Source organism: Trematomus bernacchii, unplaced genomic scaffold (genome assembly GCF_902827165.1).
Source record: "Trematomus bernacchii unplaced genomic scaffold, fTreBer1.1, whole genome shotgun sequence".
NCBI classification, from domain to species: Eukaryota; Metazoa; Chordata; class Actinopteri; order Perciformes; family Nototheniidae; genus Trematomus; species Trematomus bernacchii.
The window spans coordinates 10,560,049-10,580,545 of NW_022987313.1; the positions used below are offsets into that span (position 1 = coordinate 10,560,049).

General features: G+C 40.3%; 1 protein-coding gene across 2 annotated transcripts; it reads right to left on the reverse strand.

Moving 5' to 3' along the window:
- Positions 1-224: 224 nt before the first annotated feature.
- plcb2 (phospholipase C, beta 2) lies at positions 225-20,424 on the reverse strand. 2 transcript variants are annotated; one of them, XM_034125589.1, is made up of 32 exons: positions 20,305-20,388; positions 19,985-20,062; positions 19,225-19,293; positions 17,711-17,851; positions 17,241-17,320; positions 17,074-17,127; positions 16,922-16,997; positions 16,597-16,697; positions 16,108-16,268; positions 15,862-16,008; positions 15,612-15,769; positions 14,138-14,220; positions 13,876-13,960; positions 12,580-12,793; positions 12,410-12,492; positions 12,228-12,324; positions 12,041-12,125; positions 11,763-11,887; positions 11,311-11,462; positions 10,225-10,389; positions 9,157-9,256; positions 8,874-8,978; positions 8,644-8,708; positions 8,384-8,474; positions 7,802-8,260; positions 6,935-7,118; positions 6,239-6,380; positions 4,809-4,873; positions 3,922-3,963; positions 3,718-3,775; positions 2,242-2,325; positions 225-1,077 (listed from the first exon to the last, which is right to left on the reverse strand). In XM_034125589.1, the coding sequence occupies exons 1-32, from the start codon at positions 20,386-20,388 to the stop codon at positions 907-909; spliced, it is 3,804 nt and encodes a 1,267-aa protein (XP_033981480.1). In that variant the 3' UTR covers positions 225-906. The 2 variants fall into 2 exon arrangements, with proteins under 2 accessions (XP_033981480.1, XP_033981505.1); XM_034125614.1 differs by lacking the exon at positions 8,874-8,978 and having other exon boundaries at positions 20,305-20,424.
- Positions 20,425-20,497: the final 73 nt, after the last annotated feature.

The window sequence follows — 20,497 nt, forward strand, 5'->3', positions numbered from 1 at the left end:
TCACAGAATTGCCAATAAGACAATATGAATATTATTGACAACAAGGAAATTGAATTGTATTCAGGCAGTGAACAGAGATGCTCCAATGCAGATGAACCAAAACCTGGATGCTGTTAAAATCATTAAAAACAGTGCTAGAAATACTTTAACTTATTTCAACATCATATGACTAATAATAAATAAATAAATAAATAAATGAAAAACACACTTGTACAGTACAAAGTAGAGTTTATTAAGAACTATTCATCACAATAAATAATAAATATTAAAATGTTTAGTGCAGAGGGAACATTGATGTAATGCTGCTGCCTGTTTCAATTTTCATGACTCTACTGCAGCACTTTGTCTCCCAGTTAAAAAGTAAATGTAGTGTTTTTCTGCAAATCCTTTTTAACAACTGCAACGTACCAACATCTCAGAGTGATTGCTTAGCTGTTGCTTCATGAAGTATCACACACCATGTGCTGAAGCGTGACAGACAGACTCATTGTCTCAATTCAGCCTGCAGACTTTGATAACCCATTTTTCTCGCTACATTAATTTCTATTTTTGAACTAATTTAGAGAACACTAAGGAGATTATGTGAGTCAAAAATAATGCTTTTATTTATGGGCTTTCATCTGGAAGATATCTGTCTCTTCAGTAGGTTATTTTCCATTGGTTAAGAGCAACACAAATAAAGAGCTTGAGAAGAAAGTATTTTCTTCTCCAATTGACAAGCACAAAAACATCATTATGGCCAAATGACTGTTAAAATGATTAGTACCTCTAAATAGAAAGTTCACACAGAGCTCATTTAATCTTCTAATGTTCTAGACTGTAGGTTATGTAACAGGTTTCAAGAAGATGTACAAAATAACAGTGAGGAGAGGGTTACACTAAAGGGTCAGGGATCAAAAGGCACATCTAACCCAGGAAAACGTCTCCATAGAAGCCCGCTCCCTCCACCTTCTTGTTTCCATCCTGGTCCACCAGCTCAGGGAAGTGGCCCCCCACGCAGACATTCACAGCCTCCTTGACCTCTGCAGGCAGAGACCTCAGTTTCTGATCATGCTCCTTCAGGGCCTCCTGATTGAGCTGCACACAGGGGCCAAAGGTTAGTTTGACTGATGACAGGTTCATAGTATATTTTCTCTGACAGGTGCGCATGATAATCCTGAGAGTATGGATTTGTGTGTTGGCACCAGTGAGAGTAAAGATCAATGCTCAACCTCGGACTAAGAAACTTGATTTAACCCAGTGGATTGATTTAAAACAAATGAGTGACGATAAGCTATATTTGCGGTATATCTAATATTGAAGCATTGTGGAAATTGCATTTAGGAAAAACTCACAATCAAGGATGTTGATACATACACAAATATCATCTTAAATGTTGAAGAAAAACGGTATCCCCATTTGTCCCTTTATCTCGAAACGCGTTTTTGAATTCCTCCCACTACTCCTCTCAATATAAAAAAACTCTATTTGTAAGCTAATACTATTGGTGAGACATAAGAACACAGCATCCATCTGGTGCACGCACGTCAATGTCTCAACTATCCAACACCTCTTTTCTCAAAAGTGACTGCCAAGATTTCCCCGATACAAAGCAAAGCATTTACAGCGGTGGCTCACTCTTCACTTTCTCAATCGCCTTAAACGAATGCGTCACCGTGAAACGTTACGTATGATCACTAAGTGTACAGATGGCCAAGGATGACAATGAATTTGAAAAAAAAGGATTTGTTGTTTTCATATTTTTGACTTTGCTTGTATTAAACATTGTGGGGATACTCCTCCCCTTTGAGAGGAGTGTCCCACCAGAAACTCAGGAATGAAATATTCTTTTTGAATGGAAGAGTCAGTGACTAAATCGAATAAACTGTGATGGTTATTTCTTGCTTAGGTTGTAATGTTTTATGATTTGTGACTTGTTCACAAAGGGTTATAAATAAAAATATACCTAGAACTGTGCATGTAAGTTACCTTAATTATATTTAAATGGGTACTGCTGTTGCTCAATGTTCAAATGAATTCAACTAATGTGCCAAATGATTCAATTCCTTGTATGATGACAGCATTTTCACAGATTACATCATTACTGTGATGTGATGCTGTTCACCTTTACAGCTACACACAAAATAATGTCTGCATTTTTCTTGTCTTTATTTGCACATTTGATATTTACGTTATCTAAAAGTAACAGAGAGGAATTAAGTTATATTATAATATTGCAATGTTTAATACTGGGGTTTGTACCTGGTTAGTCAGGGTCTTGATCTCCTCCAGTGTGGCCGCTTGTTTCTTCATCAGAGCCACTTGCTGCGGGCTGAAATCTGAAGACTGTAACAATAAAATAAAGCACAACACAACATAAAGCTCCAGAAAAACACGATCGATCTGTGGTGTGAGTCTGTGTGACTGTGTGTGCATCGAGGGAGAGATCAAGACATGTCTATAAGCAGTTCTGCTCATGTTTCCCTTTGTGTGTGTCTGTATGTATGTGTACTGTAGATGTGAATGCACCCATGGGATGCAACCTGAGCAACAGAATCAATACAGTTAGATCTCAACAGGTTGGACTTGTCCAGTTTGGTAACACAGCCATTATTGCGCTGGGCAACTCAATACAGAGGCAGGGTTGGTTAACTAAGTGATTGTTTAATAAATAGTTGCTGTAATTAATGGACTAATGCTGATTAAGTTAATCAAAATGAGCTGCTCGAGGTGCAGGTAAGGTCCAGATGGAGTCGATCAGAGAGGACCAGAGTGAAAGGGCCAGGTCTTTAACCCAGATACAGCCGGTCTGAATCTTGGTGAGACAACAGAGGAACAAGAGCAGATCCCAGTGAGTCATCGACCACACATGGATTAGCTAGCTCCCTAAAAACAGCTTGTGAGTAATGGACAAGCCTGGCCTATGGAAAAGGCCCGCTGCACTTTACTCAGTGTGTAAAATAGTGTGTGTTTGTGTGTCACGTGTGGGTGAAAAGGTGTGCCTGCTCACAAGCGTATAAACAAACATAAGTGTGATATGTGAAGATGTGTGAAGAGAAAGCGCTGAAACATCCATGTATTGTTAGACGCATTCTGCCTCTTTATAACCATAGTTATACTGTTAAATAGATAGTAGAAAAAGGGTTGTTTAAGGTGCTCATCCATAGTTAATGAACTACCTACAAAAGATGGCGCTCACCAAGCCAATGTACTGCTTTGGACTGAGGCAGCGGCAAAACATATTAATGCCATCTCAAAGAAAGGCCCCTTTTATTGATTAGTTTGTTGTATTGTGTGACTGGATTTGCAAAGGGTTAGTTTGGATTCATCAAAGTCATACAATAACACAAATGAACTGACAGTAGACCAGCATCTCTGGTGTCATCTAAGGTAAAATAATGTTTTTTGACAGAAGAGTTTACTGGATCTGAAGAGAGCCTAGATAACAGCTTCAGAAACCTGTTAGAAAAGGCTGTTTGATGGGAAATATTCTAAATATAGTGACCCTTAAACTGATTTAGATTTTCTTAGGTGGGCCTTTCTTGCTCTGGCATTAGTACTCCTGTCCTGTAAGTAACTGTCGGTGTGGTAGGTAGATTTCTTTGTACCTCTGGACAGATCAAGGCTAGTTGTTTTCCTCTGTTTTCAGTCTTTTTAAACTTTAAATAAATCATTAAATTATACGTGCTCCAAACATCTTAATCTGCTCATTTAAACTCAATTTAAAAGGTGACTTACTGCAGAATCAGACGGACTAGGCTCATCCAACACCTCCACGCTCATTGCCCTTTTCAGCCTTAGGGAAAATAATCAATCATTTCAATGAAACCTCTTGCACATATTGTAAATATGTATGTACAAAGAGATGTAGCATGGCAAGAGGAATAGCAATTAATGCAAATACACAAAGTAACTGAAGGCAAGGTCATGCTCTGCACTCACTTTGATTTGCAGAGTGATTTCTTCTTATTCTCTTTGGTTTCACTGCAAAAAAAGGCAAAGAGAGAAATGAGGACTCCTGGTTGATTGAAATTCTAAAAGATAGTCCCCATAAACAACCTTTTCCCTTCATACACAAGTTCCCAGGCTGTGAGTCTCTGAGGTGACCTTTTCCTGACAGAGGGCTTAAATGTAAGGTTATAGTGTTTGTTGACAGGTAGATTATGAAGGCTGCCTGAGCTTCCCTACTGCTGTTTAAACACCTGTTGGACAATGCTTCTAATAATAATGCGTCCTGAGATAACCATCTGCCTGCTGGAGACAGGGGATCACACACACACACACACACACACACACACAACACACACACACCACACACACACACACACACACACACACACCACACACACACACACACACCACACACACACACACACCAACACACACACACACACACACACACACACACACACACACACACACACACACACCACACACACACCACACACACACACACACACACACACACACACACACACACACACACACACACACACACACACACACACACACACACACACACACACACACACACACCACACACACACACACACCACACACACACACACACACACACACACACACACACACACACCACACCACACACAATAAGCCGGCCAAGGACTTTGGAAGACCCACGCCTTGAGGTGATCTATTCATTATTCAATGGTCTTTTACTTTTCAAAATGTCAAAGATTTTACCTCAGATGACTCAAACGCACACAGTGTCACACTAAAATCTCAAGGCACAGATTGGACAGACTCAGCAAAGCCCTCTGCACTCTCTGTGTGTACAGCATGTCCCAAATGTGTTGTATGTGTGCTCACACCTCTCCAGGGTTTTCAGTTCAATGTCGTGTCTCTCTGTGGCCATCTCCAACAGTTTGGCCAGTCTCTGTCACAAAAGAAGAAGGAAGTGACACAATGACAGTCGAGAGAGAGAAGGAAAATGAGGCTTCAGTAGCTCTAAATAACAACGTCCATGCTGTGTTTGAACTAAAGTTCATCCCTCTCTGTTAATTTCCATGAACTTTGGCTTGAAGTTTAATGAGAGCACTTTGCTGTGACCTGTATGCAGGATGGCGACTCTAACATTGTTTCACAGCACCGCTACAGTACGTTCTACACTCTGTTTAATGAGGTGGCAACCCTTAAGAAAATCACCTGAATGATCCCTTGGTTAATGCAGATCCTGGGACTGGTATATAATCAATAGAGCATCTAAAGTACTGGCTGCTTGCCCGTTATCTCAGGCACACAACAGGTAGAGAGCGGTAAGATGAGGTGCTTCAGGAGAGATTAGAATGCATCCTCAGTGGTGTAAATAAATCCTATTTTTGGGATGAATCATAAAGACAGTCAGGAGATGATTATAAGGATGGTTGGATAAAGAGCACATGAGAAAAGGGAAGCAGATCTTGACTTTCAGGGACCCATTTAAAAATCTTCATACATGGATGAAATGTAAAAAGAAAAAGACATTGTTGATCTGTCCAAGATTATAGTAGATCAAATTGTGTTTTACTCTCCAACTGTGAAAAAAATGCCATACATTCTTGCAAGATATTTGAACATAACTTGACAAATAGCTAAAGTTTTCTCCTAATAGAATCCAACATGAAGGTTTTTTCTACATTATTAGGGGTGATAAAAAAAATGTGCATCATTATCTTGAATGAAATGAAATGCGTTCAACCATAAGACAAAATCCTGTCAAGCATCAGTGTGATTAAATTGTGTTTTAGCCAGACAAGATAGAGCATTATATTTTGGTAGCCATATATACAGTATTTGGTAGCCATTTAGCTACTAAGGTGGCGCTTGTGGATGAAAACAAATATATATACTGTAGGGAATTGTAATCTTTAACTATGCCTCATATGTTTTTGAAGGGGAAAATCTTATCTTGGTAATTAACTATTAAAAGTGATATGGCAAAGTTCTTTGTCTAACTTTGCTTATTTACATGTCGACCATTAACAGATGAACCTATCAGGCTTTTCATCTGCTAAGAGCTCCACCACAATATAAGCTAACTTTTGGGGCTCGCTTGTTTGTTTTTACAGCTTTTTCATTGAACACCGAACCAAAACAGTAGGCCGTAAAATCAGAACAATAAGCTGAAAGATTATAAATCGCTTTGTAGAGCACAGAGGAGCAGCGGAGTCAACAAAAGGAGTTTATTATTATCTGATGTGTTGCTATTATGAGTGAGGCCTTTCATATTATACATAGTCAATTGACCGCTTGTTTTACTTACCTCTGTAGCATACTGCTCTTTCTTCTTCTTCAGCTGATCGCTCTGCTCCGTCCACAGTGCTTGCAGCTCCACCTGCATTTTGTCCTTCTGCTCCTGCACGCGCTCCGTCTTCACGCTGGAGTCAGAGGTGTTTCCCCCTCCCCTGGAGGAAACACAACATGATGCAACATAACAACACATATGGAATGGGAATAGATTATCGGCTAACAGCCACTATCCCTCCAAGTACGGAAATTGAATGTACAAAAGAGTGGTTACTGCAAATCCTGTCCAGCAAAGCACATTTGGCCTTGAATAACACATGATTTGTCCTGAAAGGTTAGTGTCTAGGGCGGTGCACAAAAAGCACTGCGGCCCATATTCATTTATCGTTCTCTTCCTCCTCTAATATTCTGCTTCAGCTGGAAAAAACACATTAGCCGAGGAATATTCTCTGTGCTTCTAAACCTAATCTCATTTATATCATTGACCAAAACAACAACAACTTCATTAGTAGGTCAGTCTGTTAATATGCTGTTGAAAGCCCGGCTACTTTGTAAGAAACAGAACAGTCTTCGGTAAACATCAACAATTGGACACATGATCAAAGTATTCAGAAATCATTTCATGACTACCCTCCGTAAACCAACTCTATATAATCTTCTTTGCAAACCTTTTACCTCACACATTATTTCAGTAAAGTATGAATCCCCTTACTCGTTCTTCTTCACTGAGGCCTTCTTCTTGATGGCCTTGAAGGAGTCAGCGTATTTCTGAATCAGTTCATCTCCTTTCTTCTGATATTTCTTTTCTGCCTCTTTTAAGTCTTTCTCCTGCCGCTTGACGACCTTCAGATAGTTCTTGTATTGTGTCAGTTCTTCAGTAGTCACAGTCGACAGCTCTGCAGTATAAACAAACAGGGCTCTGTTGTGATAATCCTCCTTCTACTGTCGGCAGTAGATATGAATTTTTGTAATAGATTTATCAAACAAAAAACGTCTAAATACTTCCTCTAATGCAGGGGTGTCCAAACTACGGCCCTCAGCTAATTCAAAAAGTATAATGAAATATGGCCCACAAATGAAACTTGTGCTTGTAATATATAGTACTTCTTAAATATATATGTAACACAAAAATATATAACACCATATGCATGTGTTAATAAGCCCACTTTTCAAATAAATTCAGTCAATTTAAGTTGAAAACATTTCAAACAAATCTTAGTTGGTAAAAAAAAAAGCCCAATAACTTAATTACATAACAAGCTTGAAATCTGCCCTTCATATTTCCTCTTCATAAGTATCTGAAGCTTCTGTTTTAAATAATGAGCTGCCAACAAAATAAATGAAACCCTGATGTAAGCTGTGATGTAGGCTGTTGTGTTTGTTTCAAGTATCAAGCATCATTTATTTGATTGATTTTGCTAACTTATATCTTAACTTATGAGGCAATATACCTCACCTCTAGTGAGCGGCCCAGCCCTTCGTATATTTTTCTGTATGTGCTCTAATGGATCTGTATCTACAGTGCACTGATAAAATGGAAACTACGGTGAGTGCAGTCAAGTAAGCACTTTGGTGTTACCTTCACTGCATGTTTGGGGCAGAGATAAGTCACCTGACCCGGCAGACTCCAGGGATGCACTGGCTGGAGAGGGCAAGGCCACAGCAGCCGGCTCGACAGCAACACTGGCTGATTCTGTGGCTGATTCTGTGGCTGATTCTGTGGCTGGTTTATCGTCTGAAACGGGCTCAGGGTTCGTACTGGAGTCGTTCACCTCTGTGGTTTCAGGGCAGGCCTCTGGCTCTGGAACTGCTTCCTCCTCAGGGGAAGGAGCGGCTTCAGGAAGGATCACCGCGTCCGGGGCTGCAGCTTCAGCAGGAGGGGTCTCAGGAGTTTGAAGAGGTTCTGCTTCGGGTTGTGGAGTTTCTGACTTGATCTCAGCTTCTTCTTTAGCAACCTCTTCTGTCTTTGCCTCCGGGGGGGACTGAGATGATTCGTCATTGGCTTCAACTGCAGGGGTTGGTTCGGGCGTTGCCTTTTCTGGAAAGTGTTCAAGTACAGCTCCTTAATTAAGCACTGAAGACCAACTATGAAATCATTTTTAAAGCTTAGTATAGTTTTTAAAAATAAACTGAGCTGCGTCACAATCACAAGCGTCATTACCTGCAGCGGGGGTCTCATTTTCCTTAGCTTTATCTGTGGGGGTTTGGACCGCAAGAGGCATTTCATAGGGAGAAATGAAGGTGGAAGAAGACTGCATGGGCGAAAAAATTTCAGGAATATCAAAATTTAACAAGGCTGGTCATCTTCCAAGAAGAGTATTAATGTTAATGATTTAAGGGAGAACTGGGGACATTACTGATAGGTATATTTCACTAAATGATGGTTCAATTAAAGTTTCCTTTAGCTCATTTTTTCGTTACCTCCTTAGGGGTCTTAGTTGTCTTCTCTGTTCCCTTTGTTGGGTTAAACAAGGCGTCTGTGAAATCTGAGGTAAGATAAGATGTGTCAATAATTTACATTTAAACCAAAACTACCTAAATGCTATGAAGCTTTACACAACCAAACTAAATAAGTCTTGTCACTAACAACATGTATTCAATAGCAGCGTAGGATTTTCTTTTGCAGATGCCCAAAGCAAAAGGCCAAGCACCTGCGAAGGCAGCAGGGATGTAGTCTTTGACCTCAATGTACACAAAGAGAGCAGGCAGAGTGAGCGGCATGTTGCTCTCACTGCGCAGGCAGATGTGATGGAAACCTGCAGGTCATAAAACAAACCTCTGTGAATTTATACAACAAGAAAAAAAACCGCAGCTCCTCTGTTCCAGAAGCTGTCTAAACGTGTTCTGAGGGCTCGTATGACTCATTGGAGTATTAACTTATGTAGATCAGAGGGAGCATGAAGTGAGGTTTTTTCTATTCTCAGTTTCTCTCACCTGATTGGATGGCATCCAGTGGGATGATCCTGTGTCCCAAGAATTTACCGTTCTCCTCGTGGACCACAATTCTTAGAGAGGCCATTTCTGGGAGAAGGATCTGTGCATAATAACAACAACACATATATTAAAACCAACAGCAGAAAAAACACAGGGACGTAATGGGTGAGGAAGATACAAAATCATACCTGTGCTAATGCCCATGTAATATAAATACCATTCTGTCAATGCAATAAATACTACAAATCAAACTTGTCGATAATTAAAAAGATTAATCAATGACCTCACAATATTAGACAGTCCAATATGATATATCATGCCATATCTGTGAACATGGACACAAAACTGAGGATGTAAATTGTATTTTAATTAAAAAATAGTGGCTCAACAACAGAGCGAGTAATCTTCTAATCTAAAGGAAATAGCATAGTGTTTTCTTTATCTATAAATATTTGTCCTACTGTTTTTCACACGGGAATAGCTCGATCCCTTTTCTGTCAATGGTATATCCTCCAGAACATAAACTATTCCTTACATCCAAAAACAAAACGTTTTGTTTCTACGTCAATGCTAGGATATATTTACAAAAATGTTATCAAATCTATATTTTGTCGGATATTACATGTGACTTGAATACAAACGCGTGTCTCTTTTAAGATGTACAGATCCCTTCCATTTGATCCCGTTTTAATATTTTGCCGTTTCTATCATTGGTGTACATTAAGATGTTTTTAATGATCATTCTCAATGTCTGACAGGTGTTTCATTGTATAGCAATGACTGACTTTGAGGTTCAATGTGATTTCCTGCTGGTTGAAGTCACAGTAATTGGTGATTGCATTGAGTTGTTAACTAAAGGCTCCTTAGGAAGAGCTTGTATCATCTGTGCGTAATGATGAATGGCCGGATGATCCAAAATGTTGTGTATTGCCAAAAAGATGATCAAGCAACTTTATTGAATGATTTATTTCAGAGAGTGACCTTGTCTTCTTTATGGTATAATAGCTGAGCTTAGATAAACACATTAAAGCACATGGTTAGGTGCATATTTTAAAATGCTTGACACACCTTCTCAAAAACGAAAGGCTCCTCATTCCACACTGGGTTGATGGCGTTGGGTGTGGTGGTCCACTTGGTGCGATATTTCTTCTTGGGGTCTCCGGGCAGCCCGATCACCTCCACCTCCACTCCCGTTTTCACGCTCTTGTCAGACAGAAACTGGCCCGAGTAGATCTAGTGAGGCAGGTGAGTTTAATACGTTATTTGATGAAAGACATGTAAGAACATATGTGGATGTGTCCTGTTGTGTGGACCCGTGTTCAGGACACTGTGGGTATAAATATAGCTTCGCTTTTTCACCCATGCGGAGTCTGCTGAATACCAGGAACCATATATCAGCCTCCGCAGGAAGCTTGTATTATTACAGACTGTTCATCTACACAGAAACACACAAACAGACGCAGGCTTCCCAAGGCTATTAAGGCTAATTTAGAGCTCAATTTAGAAGTGCAATAACAGCTCAGAGCTATGTACACATTGCACCAGTTTCCATGCAACGCGGCACCATAAATGATGCAGCATAAATGTGTGAACATTTTGCATTTTTTTTAAAGCAGCAGATAGTTTGCACAGATATTAAAGGTCACCTATTATGCAAAATCCCCTTTTTCATGTCTTTCATACATAAACATGTGTCCCCTCTGTGTAAAGAGATTCTGAAAAAAGATTCGCTCACTTTTTGATGATGATCAGATTTTGGCCACTTTATGAAGTCATAATGTTTTTTTGGCTTGTGTAACCATTAGCCAATAACCAACCAAGGTAACACCCCCCACCTTATCACCTGAATCTCCCCCTAGAGCACCATTGTGTTCTTTTTAACCAAATATCTCTCAGAGGGGCGTGGGGAGTGGCTCCTTATTTTCATCTAAAGTAACAGACACAGAATCAGCACTTTTGAAACAGGGCTGAAACAGAGGGGTTTATGGGATGCTACAATTATCTGTTTGGTATTTCGAGCCAAACACTTCAGAGACATGTTTTGTATATCTGAGAACTATAATATATTGATGAAAAAGAGTATAATAGGAGACCTGTAAGATCTGTATGCCATTCACAGCACAGGGATTGTAAAAGTGAGTACTGTGAACCTGCCTTTATGGTTAGTGTGCTCGCCACAACCGTGTCAATTCTGTCACAGAAAGGGTCAAACTTCTTGTCACTGCGACGAAGAACATCGTGCTTGAGCAGGTAGCCCGTTCTGCCGTTGAATTCAAACAGAGCCATGTTCAGCTGCATTGGGAAATCTGAAAGGAAGACACAAACACAACAGCCAATTCATGCCCTCTCTCATCAGTGCAAGGAGGAGCAGAGAGCATTCGGGATGCAAAGCAGATCTGAGGCTAGTGCAGCTCAAAGAGGTGCAACACTGACCTGCTGTGGTGGAAAACAGAAGCTCAGGTTCAAAATAAATATAACAAAAACATTTTTTACATTTCAGACTGAAGTGGGGATTAAAGAAACTGTGAATGGTTAAGTCCCCTCATGTAGGGCAACACATGTATGTCATTTTAGGTGGTTTTCATTGCAAAAGTGTGCATTTCTACCCATTGTCTGGTAGTTGAGCGCCACCATCTGGCAGCCTACATTCCAAAAAGGCTGCGGGCTGTAATTGGATGAGTCCATTCTCGTTCCTTTGGGGTAAATCCTGCTCATCTGCCTCTTGTTGTATCTGGGAAAGATGGTTCAGGAGGTTTTATGTCTGTGTATTTGTACCAGGATAGCGTACATATTTGGTCAACATTTGTGTTCATTTGAATATAATTCAGCCTTTTTTAACACAGGTTGTCATAATTTAGAGCATCTACAGCACTCTAAAGGATACTCGACAAATTCGGTACTAGTCTTGGAAATCATCGCCTCCCCTCTGGTCTCCACAAAAGATGAGATGACGTAACTCTTGTTTTTCTCTGCCAAAGGAGAAAATAATTACATAACTCTGATTTTGATGTGTGAAGTATGTGTTGTCAAATCTATTTTGGATGAGATTTATAGACCAAAGACAGACATACTTCTGGCATTGTCAAAGGAGATGAATTTGGTGGGCTGGATGTAGTTGACGATGGATGACATCGCCTCATATGCTGTGACTTCCTGTCCAGCTGTGCCCTGTGGGGGATGGACAGAAAGTCAAGTGATGCATGAGCTTCTTTTAATGGAAGATGTATAAACTATCATTGCAACCACACTGTACCTCATCTGATGTCTTCATTTTCTCCTCATCCTGTTCCTCTGTCTCCTCTTGCTCATCTGCGTCCTCCACAGCTGCATCCCCCTCTGGTGAAACATATAAACACAATGTCAGTGAGTAAAACCAAACAGGCCTTTTTTTTTTAGGGCTATCTGATTTGGCTTGAGGTCAACCTTGGTTCTCCTGGGTGGTGGGTGCTGCGTTGGTGGGATCCTGGGAAGTGGTGTTTGGGTCCTGGGTGGGTGCAGCTGTGGTTGTGGTTTGGTCAGTAGCTGTTGTGCTGGGTTTCTTAGCCTGGGTCGGCTTTTCATGACTTTCCTTCTTGTTCTTGATGAGGACTTTACCCATGAGCTCAGAGGGGCTGGGGATCTGTTGGCCTGGCATCAGCTGCATAGTGCGGACAAACAGAAAGAAGGCAGGTAAAATGCTGGTTCAGGGTACTGTGTTTGGGTGTGAGCAGGAAAAAGACCTTAAATCGATATTCTCCTCTCACTCTTTGGAGAAAAACTATTTATTTCATGACCAGGGAAGGCATTAAAATTGTACAATTAAACACAAACACATCTCGTACACTCAAAAGCCTACTTGAAGAGGGTGCCGAATGAAGAACATCAACTTTTCTTTAAACTTATCAAACAGTTTTTAGGCAGAAAAACATTGAAATCACAATAACGGATTATCTTGCACAATAACTCTATTTAAATGTTTTGTTAGGGAGCTTGGGTTGGTGGGAGTTTGAGTCATGAATTCAGCATTTCTTAAATCCAGGCTACGGCCCTGATTCTATTTGAAATTGTGAAAAATGTCCTTTCTTTGACTGTGAGGAAGACACACATGTAGGTACACACACACACACACACACCACACACACACACACACACACACACACACACACACACACACACACACACACACACACACCACACACACACACACACACACACACACACACACACACACACACACAACCACACACACACACACACACAACCACACACACACACACAACACACACACACACACACACACACACACACACACACACACACACACACACACACACACACCCACACACACCACACACACACACACACACACACACACACACACCACACACACACACACACACACACACACACACACACACACACACACACACACACACACACACACACACACACACACACACACACACACACACACACAGATTAGAGGAGGTGAACAGGCTGTTACAAATAAATCAGCTGGATGAGTACAGGAGCCTGAGGGGGACATGTCTAGCAGAGTCAAGAAAGAAGAAAACATGAAACTTGAACTTTATTGCCTTCATGACAAAAACACTCAGTGTACCGGAATAACACTTTATCTAATTTATCACCAAACTCTTCTGTTTAACAAACCCCTCTATATTTATAAACGTTATCTAGCTTTACTATTTTGACAGAGATCTGTGTCAGCAGTGCACTCACGGGGTATTTGTCCAGCGGATCTGTTAGCAGGGCATCACCAAATATGGTTTTGCAATAGTCTGCCATCTTCTCCTGCTGTTTCACCCTGGAACAAAGTAACAACACTTGGTGAGATCTGCTGTTCTACTGCCAGAACTAAAAGCTCAAGTACATCCTCAATATGCACCATCAATATTCCATTTGGGATAATGGCATTATAATACTATTACATTGAGTTAATAACATTAAAGGGCATGAATTCATAGAAAAACTCAGGTCTTACGAGTCGACGTGGTTCTCGAATGAGAGGATTATGGGATACGGTGAGGTCTTGAAGGCACTTTCCGCGATGGCCTCAATCACATCCTGCCGTTAAAGAGATATTTATAATGCATGTAACTTGAATTGTATTTCAATTAGAACATGATTAAAGTCACACTGGGAAAGAGCTTTAAAAAACGTAAGAAAATAAGCTAAAGCATAGCAGCAAACAGCATTTATAGAATGGTACAAATCATGAAAAAAGCAAAAAAGCATGAGACAAGCAGACTGAGCTCATGATGACTATTCTTCCCAAACATGAAGAGAGAAGACATGACAGACTGCAGAGCGTCCGCTTCTGTGAAGAGGCCTTAAAGTCAGCTCCAAACCTTCGCATCTACAGGCTGACGGTAAACTAAACTGAGGTGTTGTGTCCCGGCCCCTGGGAATGTCGAGCTCCGACTGCCCTTAAATGGAAGTGTTGAGAGTAAGAGGATGACAGGACGGCCTGTGTGTGTGTGTGTGTGTGAGTGCGTGCGTGCGTGTGTGCGTGAGTGCGTGCGTGAGTGCGTGCGTGAGTGAGTGCGTGCGTGTGCACCTTCAAACTATTTTGCTCTTTCATGTGCATGACTATAAGGATAATTTATAGGCTTTTATGATATCCATGACACATTGCTGCACTTTTAGCCCCCGCTTCTGATGAGTGTTTACACGGAGATGTAATATTGAGTAATGCAAATTGTGCTCACAGGAAACTGGGAGTTGGCCATTTACGAGAAAAGTTCCAAGATGTATGATAGATAGCAGAAAGGAAATACTCAGTGGAAGTGGGGAGGGCTCACACAAAAAGCTTTCTGCCCTGAAAAAGTATACAGTTCTTCATTTTCTGTTTCAAAAGTAGACACTGCTCCAATGTACATCAAAGTTTTCCATAAAATATATAATGTTATTTAAAAATAATTTGTTTATGATACAAATGGCAATATTCCATGATTTTTACTTAAAAAGCAAGGGTTGTCTATATATGGAACGATGAATTTTAACTCAAGTCTATGATAAACATTTATAGTCATAATTATTTGTTTATTGCATTTCTTTAAAGCAGGAAGTTTATGCAATGAAAAGAAGATCCAGGCTTTGGTAGTTCAAACGAAACATACATTTAGTCCCACAAGAAATCTGGTAAGGCTTCTTGTTGTTATCATGGCCTATGTTTTTTATCTGGCTTTTTCTTTCCTGTTTTATCAGTATAATTTGTAAGACTTTATTTTTGCGGAATAAAGTTGTATTTATTTTTCTCATATCATTGCTTATGATTGTTTATTTTCATCTTCTCCTTGTTAAGCACTTTGGCCTGCATCTTTGCATGAAATGTGCTATACAAATAAAGTTTAAACTAATGTTTGAAAGAGAGACAAAAAAATGCCAATATGTCAAATATTAGAATGAATTGTAAAAGACCCCACTGGAGACGCCCCAAAATGATGAGTCATCACCTTGAAGAGGATCTCAGTTGTCATGGTGAAGCCGTGAGTAATGATGGGCTCTTCCTCTGGAGGTTTGCCCTTCCAGCAGTCCAGCTCCAGACAGCGGCAGCCGGACAGCAGACACTGACGGTACATCTCTGGAGAGGAGACGCCAGAGAACTGACCGGCTGCAGGGGGACGGACAGGAAGTGGAAACATCTCCTAAATAATCCTCAGGTGCACATTTGTGTTCAACTTAAACAAAAGTGGTGTATTTGACCTGTGAGGTACGTGTTGTGGGAGGACTTGACGAAGTAGTGCGGTATGGGTTGGGTCATGTCCTGATTCTTGGCCAACTTGTCCTGCATGACGACAGTTGTCTCTGGCCCCATCAGGAAGAATAGGAGACCCTCGGGGGTAATCAGACCTGCAGATAAACAAGAGAGATGCATTCAAGGATTCAAAACAAAATTACAAATGCTTCATCAAGCCTGCATGCATAAAAAATACCATCAATCAATCTCACTTCTGTTTGAATTAGTGGCGACGGGTTCGTATTTATCCATCAGAACCTTGACCTGGTCCGGTCTCAGACGTGGATACAGCTCCTCGTTGAGCCGGGAGTCCCTCTGCTTCTCGTTGAGGAACTTGGTGAAGTTCTCCTTCGTCATGATGGGTTTGTTGGAGCTGCGGGGCACAGTGACGGTGTAACAATCACATGAGTGCTGCATGTCATTTTAACATCAGGCGTTATTTTTGCTTTATGCTGCCAAATTAGCATATGTAGAAAAGCAAGAATCTGGCTTCATAACTAACTGAGCCTTTTCGAATAGGATTATTTAGCTGCAACCCAAAAGGCTTTACAAAAAAAAAAGTAAAATTATAAGATGAATATGTATTATTTCAGCTACAGTAGGTGTGTATTAATAAAAACGTTTGGATATATGATGATAAATAGAGGATTATTCAGCAATATCAGCAGATAATCAGCGAAGCAAGGAAGAGGTTGACTCACTAACAAGTGAAGATCTCATAGATCTCAGGCCGAGGGCAGAGGTTTGTCAGAAAGGCCCTGAAGGCAGTCTCAGTAAAGACGTCAGGCTTCATGCTGTCATACTGAAATAAAAAAAACATGTTACCTACATCATTTCAAAAGATGGTAATTTCTTCATCAAAATATCTAAATCACACTTTCAATACTTATGCAGAAGCCTGAATTTGTCACATAAATAACAGTCAAAATCCACAACAAACACAAGGCATTATCAGGAGAAGTGACAAAAGGTGCAGTAAAACTTCAGAGACTGAACCAACCCACAAGAATGTTAACATTTTCTAACCTTTCCCTTAGGGAGCTGTGCTGCTGCTAAGGCACTTTCCACCCTCTTCTTATCTGCAGGGAACATCTTGTATACACTGAAAAAAACACAGTGAAACATTGAGTAGGAAATCTACAGTACAAATTACTTCTGTCTGTCGAACTGTAACCTACTTTTTCACTGGGATCTTGCCATCCTTGTTGGTGTGAAGGGAAATGCGGACGTATCTAAGATCCAGCACAGACATACCATTAACACATGACTGTCATACATGGTGAAATGAATTGATGCTGTGTTCGCAGTAAATCATACACGCAGAACTGCTGTGAAGTTCACTTACATTTTCTCCAGGAAGACTAGTCTGCAGGAATTGTTTCTTGCAGCGTTGTAGGCTATCGCAAGTATCTCATTTGCCCAGTTCTGATGTGCATTTAATCACAAATACAAACAGGCATATTACATCCGATATCAAGATGAAATGTGCTTGAAATTTCATTATAAATGATTTTTAAATGGACAAACATATCACCACTAGAGGGCATTAATATAATAACAACACAGGAAATGAGAGAGATGCATGATGCATTTAAAAAAATCTCAATTGTTATTTCATTACAGTTGAGGAAATCCGGTCATTGGAGTCATAAAGTCCAATAAAGACTTAAGGGGAGACAGAAGGCGCCGTATTTGGAGGAAGTAAAGGCTCAATGTGTAATAAGTAATGGCCTGTAGCTGTGTTTGAACAATCAGAGAAAGAGAGGATTGTGAACAGCTGGAGGATGGACACACACACTGTCAGGGGCTTATTACCTGTATCACCTTCTCCTTAGAGGCAAAGAAGTTATGATAGGTCAGATTCACCGTGTCAGGACCTGAGACCAGGGTCAGAGTTTTGGCGAGGTGGTTGCTGTCGGGGAAGTCCATATTGAACACATTGCGAACCTTGCTGTGCTTTGAAAGGCAAAAAACAGAGAAGATCATAACCAATACATCACATTGGCTCAAAATACATACTGTAGTGTAATTCCTAAAGAAACACATCGCACACAAACAATTATTTGTATATCAATTGCTTACCTTGTTAAGGTTTTAAGAACACTTTTTTATTTCACATGCCATGGTGAAGGGAGAATACTCTTGAAGAATTGAAGTAAATGGTGGCCATGTTTAACATCCAACTATTTTATACACTTGGACAATATGAGTGTGTAAATGTTATAGTGAAATGTATGTGTTTGGAAATACATTTGGATTTGTATAAGATTTTGTTAATCAGTTTTCCTGTGATAAACGCAACCTCCATTTACTTCAATTCATTCATAATTTTCTCGGATTTTACTTCATGGAGGCATGACATACATTTCATGAGCAATTGATATGCAAAAGGGTCATAATGTGGGTGATAAATACTTTGAGCTGGTTATTCCTCATGTGTTCGCCCTGTTTGCTTTAAGAAGTAAAATCGTGTCTGCAGCATTTGTTCTCTGGTAGTTTGTTTGCAGGCAAATTTGCTGGCCAAGACATGCAAACATATGCACACGACACAAAGAGACACACACTCATGTACAACACAAACAGGAGGAAGAACACCAGAGCATTGCTGTAGGTGCTACCTTCCTGTTTCTGCAACTTTACAATCAAACACTTCTTTGGTACTTTCAGAAGTTCAGAGCTAACGTCAGCGCTGCAGCCGCTGTCCCCAAAAAATCTGCTCTGGGGCCCCGGGGAAAAATATGTGCTTTCAATAGCAACCTGAATGGGATGATGCAGTGTTCTGTGTGCACTCTCCCTGAGGGGAACACTTTTCAAATTTCACCTCTGAACCCTCAGTGAGGGATGACGATGGCTGCGTGATGCTACTCTCTGTGGAGACCAGCGAGGAGCGGAACAAATAATACAGCTGTTAGATTTAAAAAAAGAAAAAAACCTCACTCAGAGAAATCTCAGATCATGACTCTTTGTGTGTGTGTGTGTGTGTGTGTGTGTGTGTGTGTGTGTGTGTGTGTGTGTGTGTGTGTGTGTGTGTGTGTTGTGTGTGTGTGTGTGTGTGTGTGTGTGTGTGTGTGTGTGTGTGTGTGTGTGTGTGTGTGTGTGTGTGTGTGTGTGCGTGCGTGTGTGTGTGTGTGTGTGTGTCTTTATTTGTTTGTATATGTGTGTGTGTTTCTGTAGAAGGGGGGCAGCATGGGCGCCGAAGTCCATTGCTGTTTTTGCAATGCAAATAAGCCATTAATTATAATGGGCAAATTAAGGGCTTGACACCATTTACATGCCTGCACAGATTCTTACAGCAGAGTTATTACATTAAAAAATAATAATGCACTCACTTTGGGAAGTTTTGCATATTTTCCTGTTCTGGTATCTCTGACAGTAGCAACATCCAGGAACGTCGTCTCCTAGAAACAAGAAGAAGAAGTATTTTCATTCAACATGTAGGCACAAGTCCAAATATGGATTCAGATACAACTCATGTTTTGTCAAAATGCAACAAATATGGGATTGGCTTTGTTTGTGCGGAGAATATTAAGACTGCATTGTCAAAACATTACGTATACGTTACTGCCTTTTCATACACATTTCCAACAAATGCTTTTAAGTCAACAACAGAACATAATTGGGCCCAAACAGGCACACAGGAGACATTTATTTAATTGGCTTCACTGGTTTAGTAATGTGGTAGAAACCAGATGGGGCCTAAATGAGAGAGAGACAGAAAGAAAGACAGGAATAATAGAGACAAGGAGAGAGATGAAGCTTTCCTCTTCATCAAATGCATCACAGTGCAGTTGCAGAATGGTGAGCCCACATCAGCACCGATCAATAATCTCCACAAGAAGCTTGGACCTGATTGTAGCTCTTAGCTATCTCACAGCTTTGGCAGACGCAATCAAATACACATTACACAGATGTGGATTATTTGAAACATGACCACCTCTATTGATCACGTGTTTTAATCTGTCAGGTTGGGTTTGCATGATACACAAAAAAGCCATTTCATTTATATTAGCCACGGAATTGGAGTCAACACTTTGACATTTTGTGCAAGGGCATTTTTGTTCTTTTTTGTAGACCCTGGATATTGATTACCTTGCTTTGGTTGACCCAGTAGACATAAAAACCTTTCGGATCCATCTTCATGGTGACAGGAAAGGTCTTTGTGGAGTCCTGGATGGAGGCAAGGCAATTAGCGTTCCAACATTTTGGACATTTATTAATTTATCATTCATGATGTAGGACTACCCAATTTTCATACAACATCAGTGTATAAAGTTATTGTAGGATTTAAATTAAACTCACATCACTCAAAAGGTAATGAAAAATAAAAAGGCACATATTAGCATGATACTTTTAGCTGGTATCAAATTATACAGCTCAGATTTTAAGATTTTTTTGAAATATTAACTCACCTCAGACCACTTGGTGAATCTCTCTCCTTTCAACAAGTAGTCTTTGACCTCTGGATGCTCCAGAAAGTGTCTTTTCTTATTCATTTTGTCGTTCTACTGTGAGTCTTATGACAACTCAATGCTACAACTGATCCACCATGGTCTTAACCATTGACTAGCTTATCCCTCCGTCGGCATTCAAAATATAAACTAT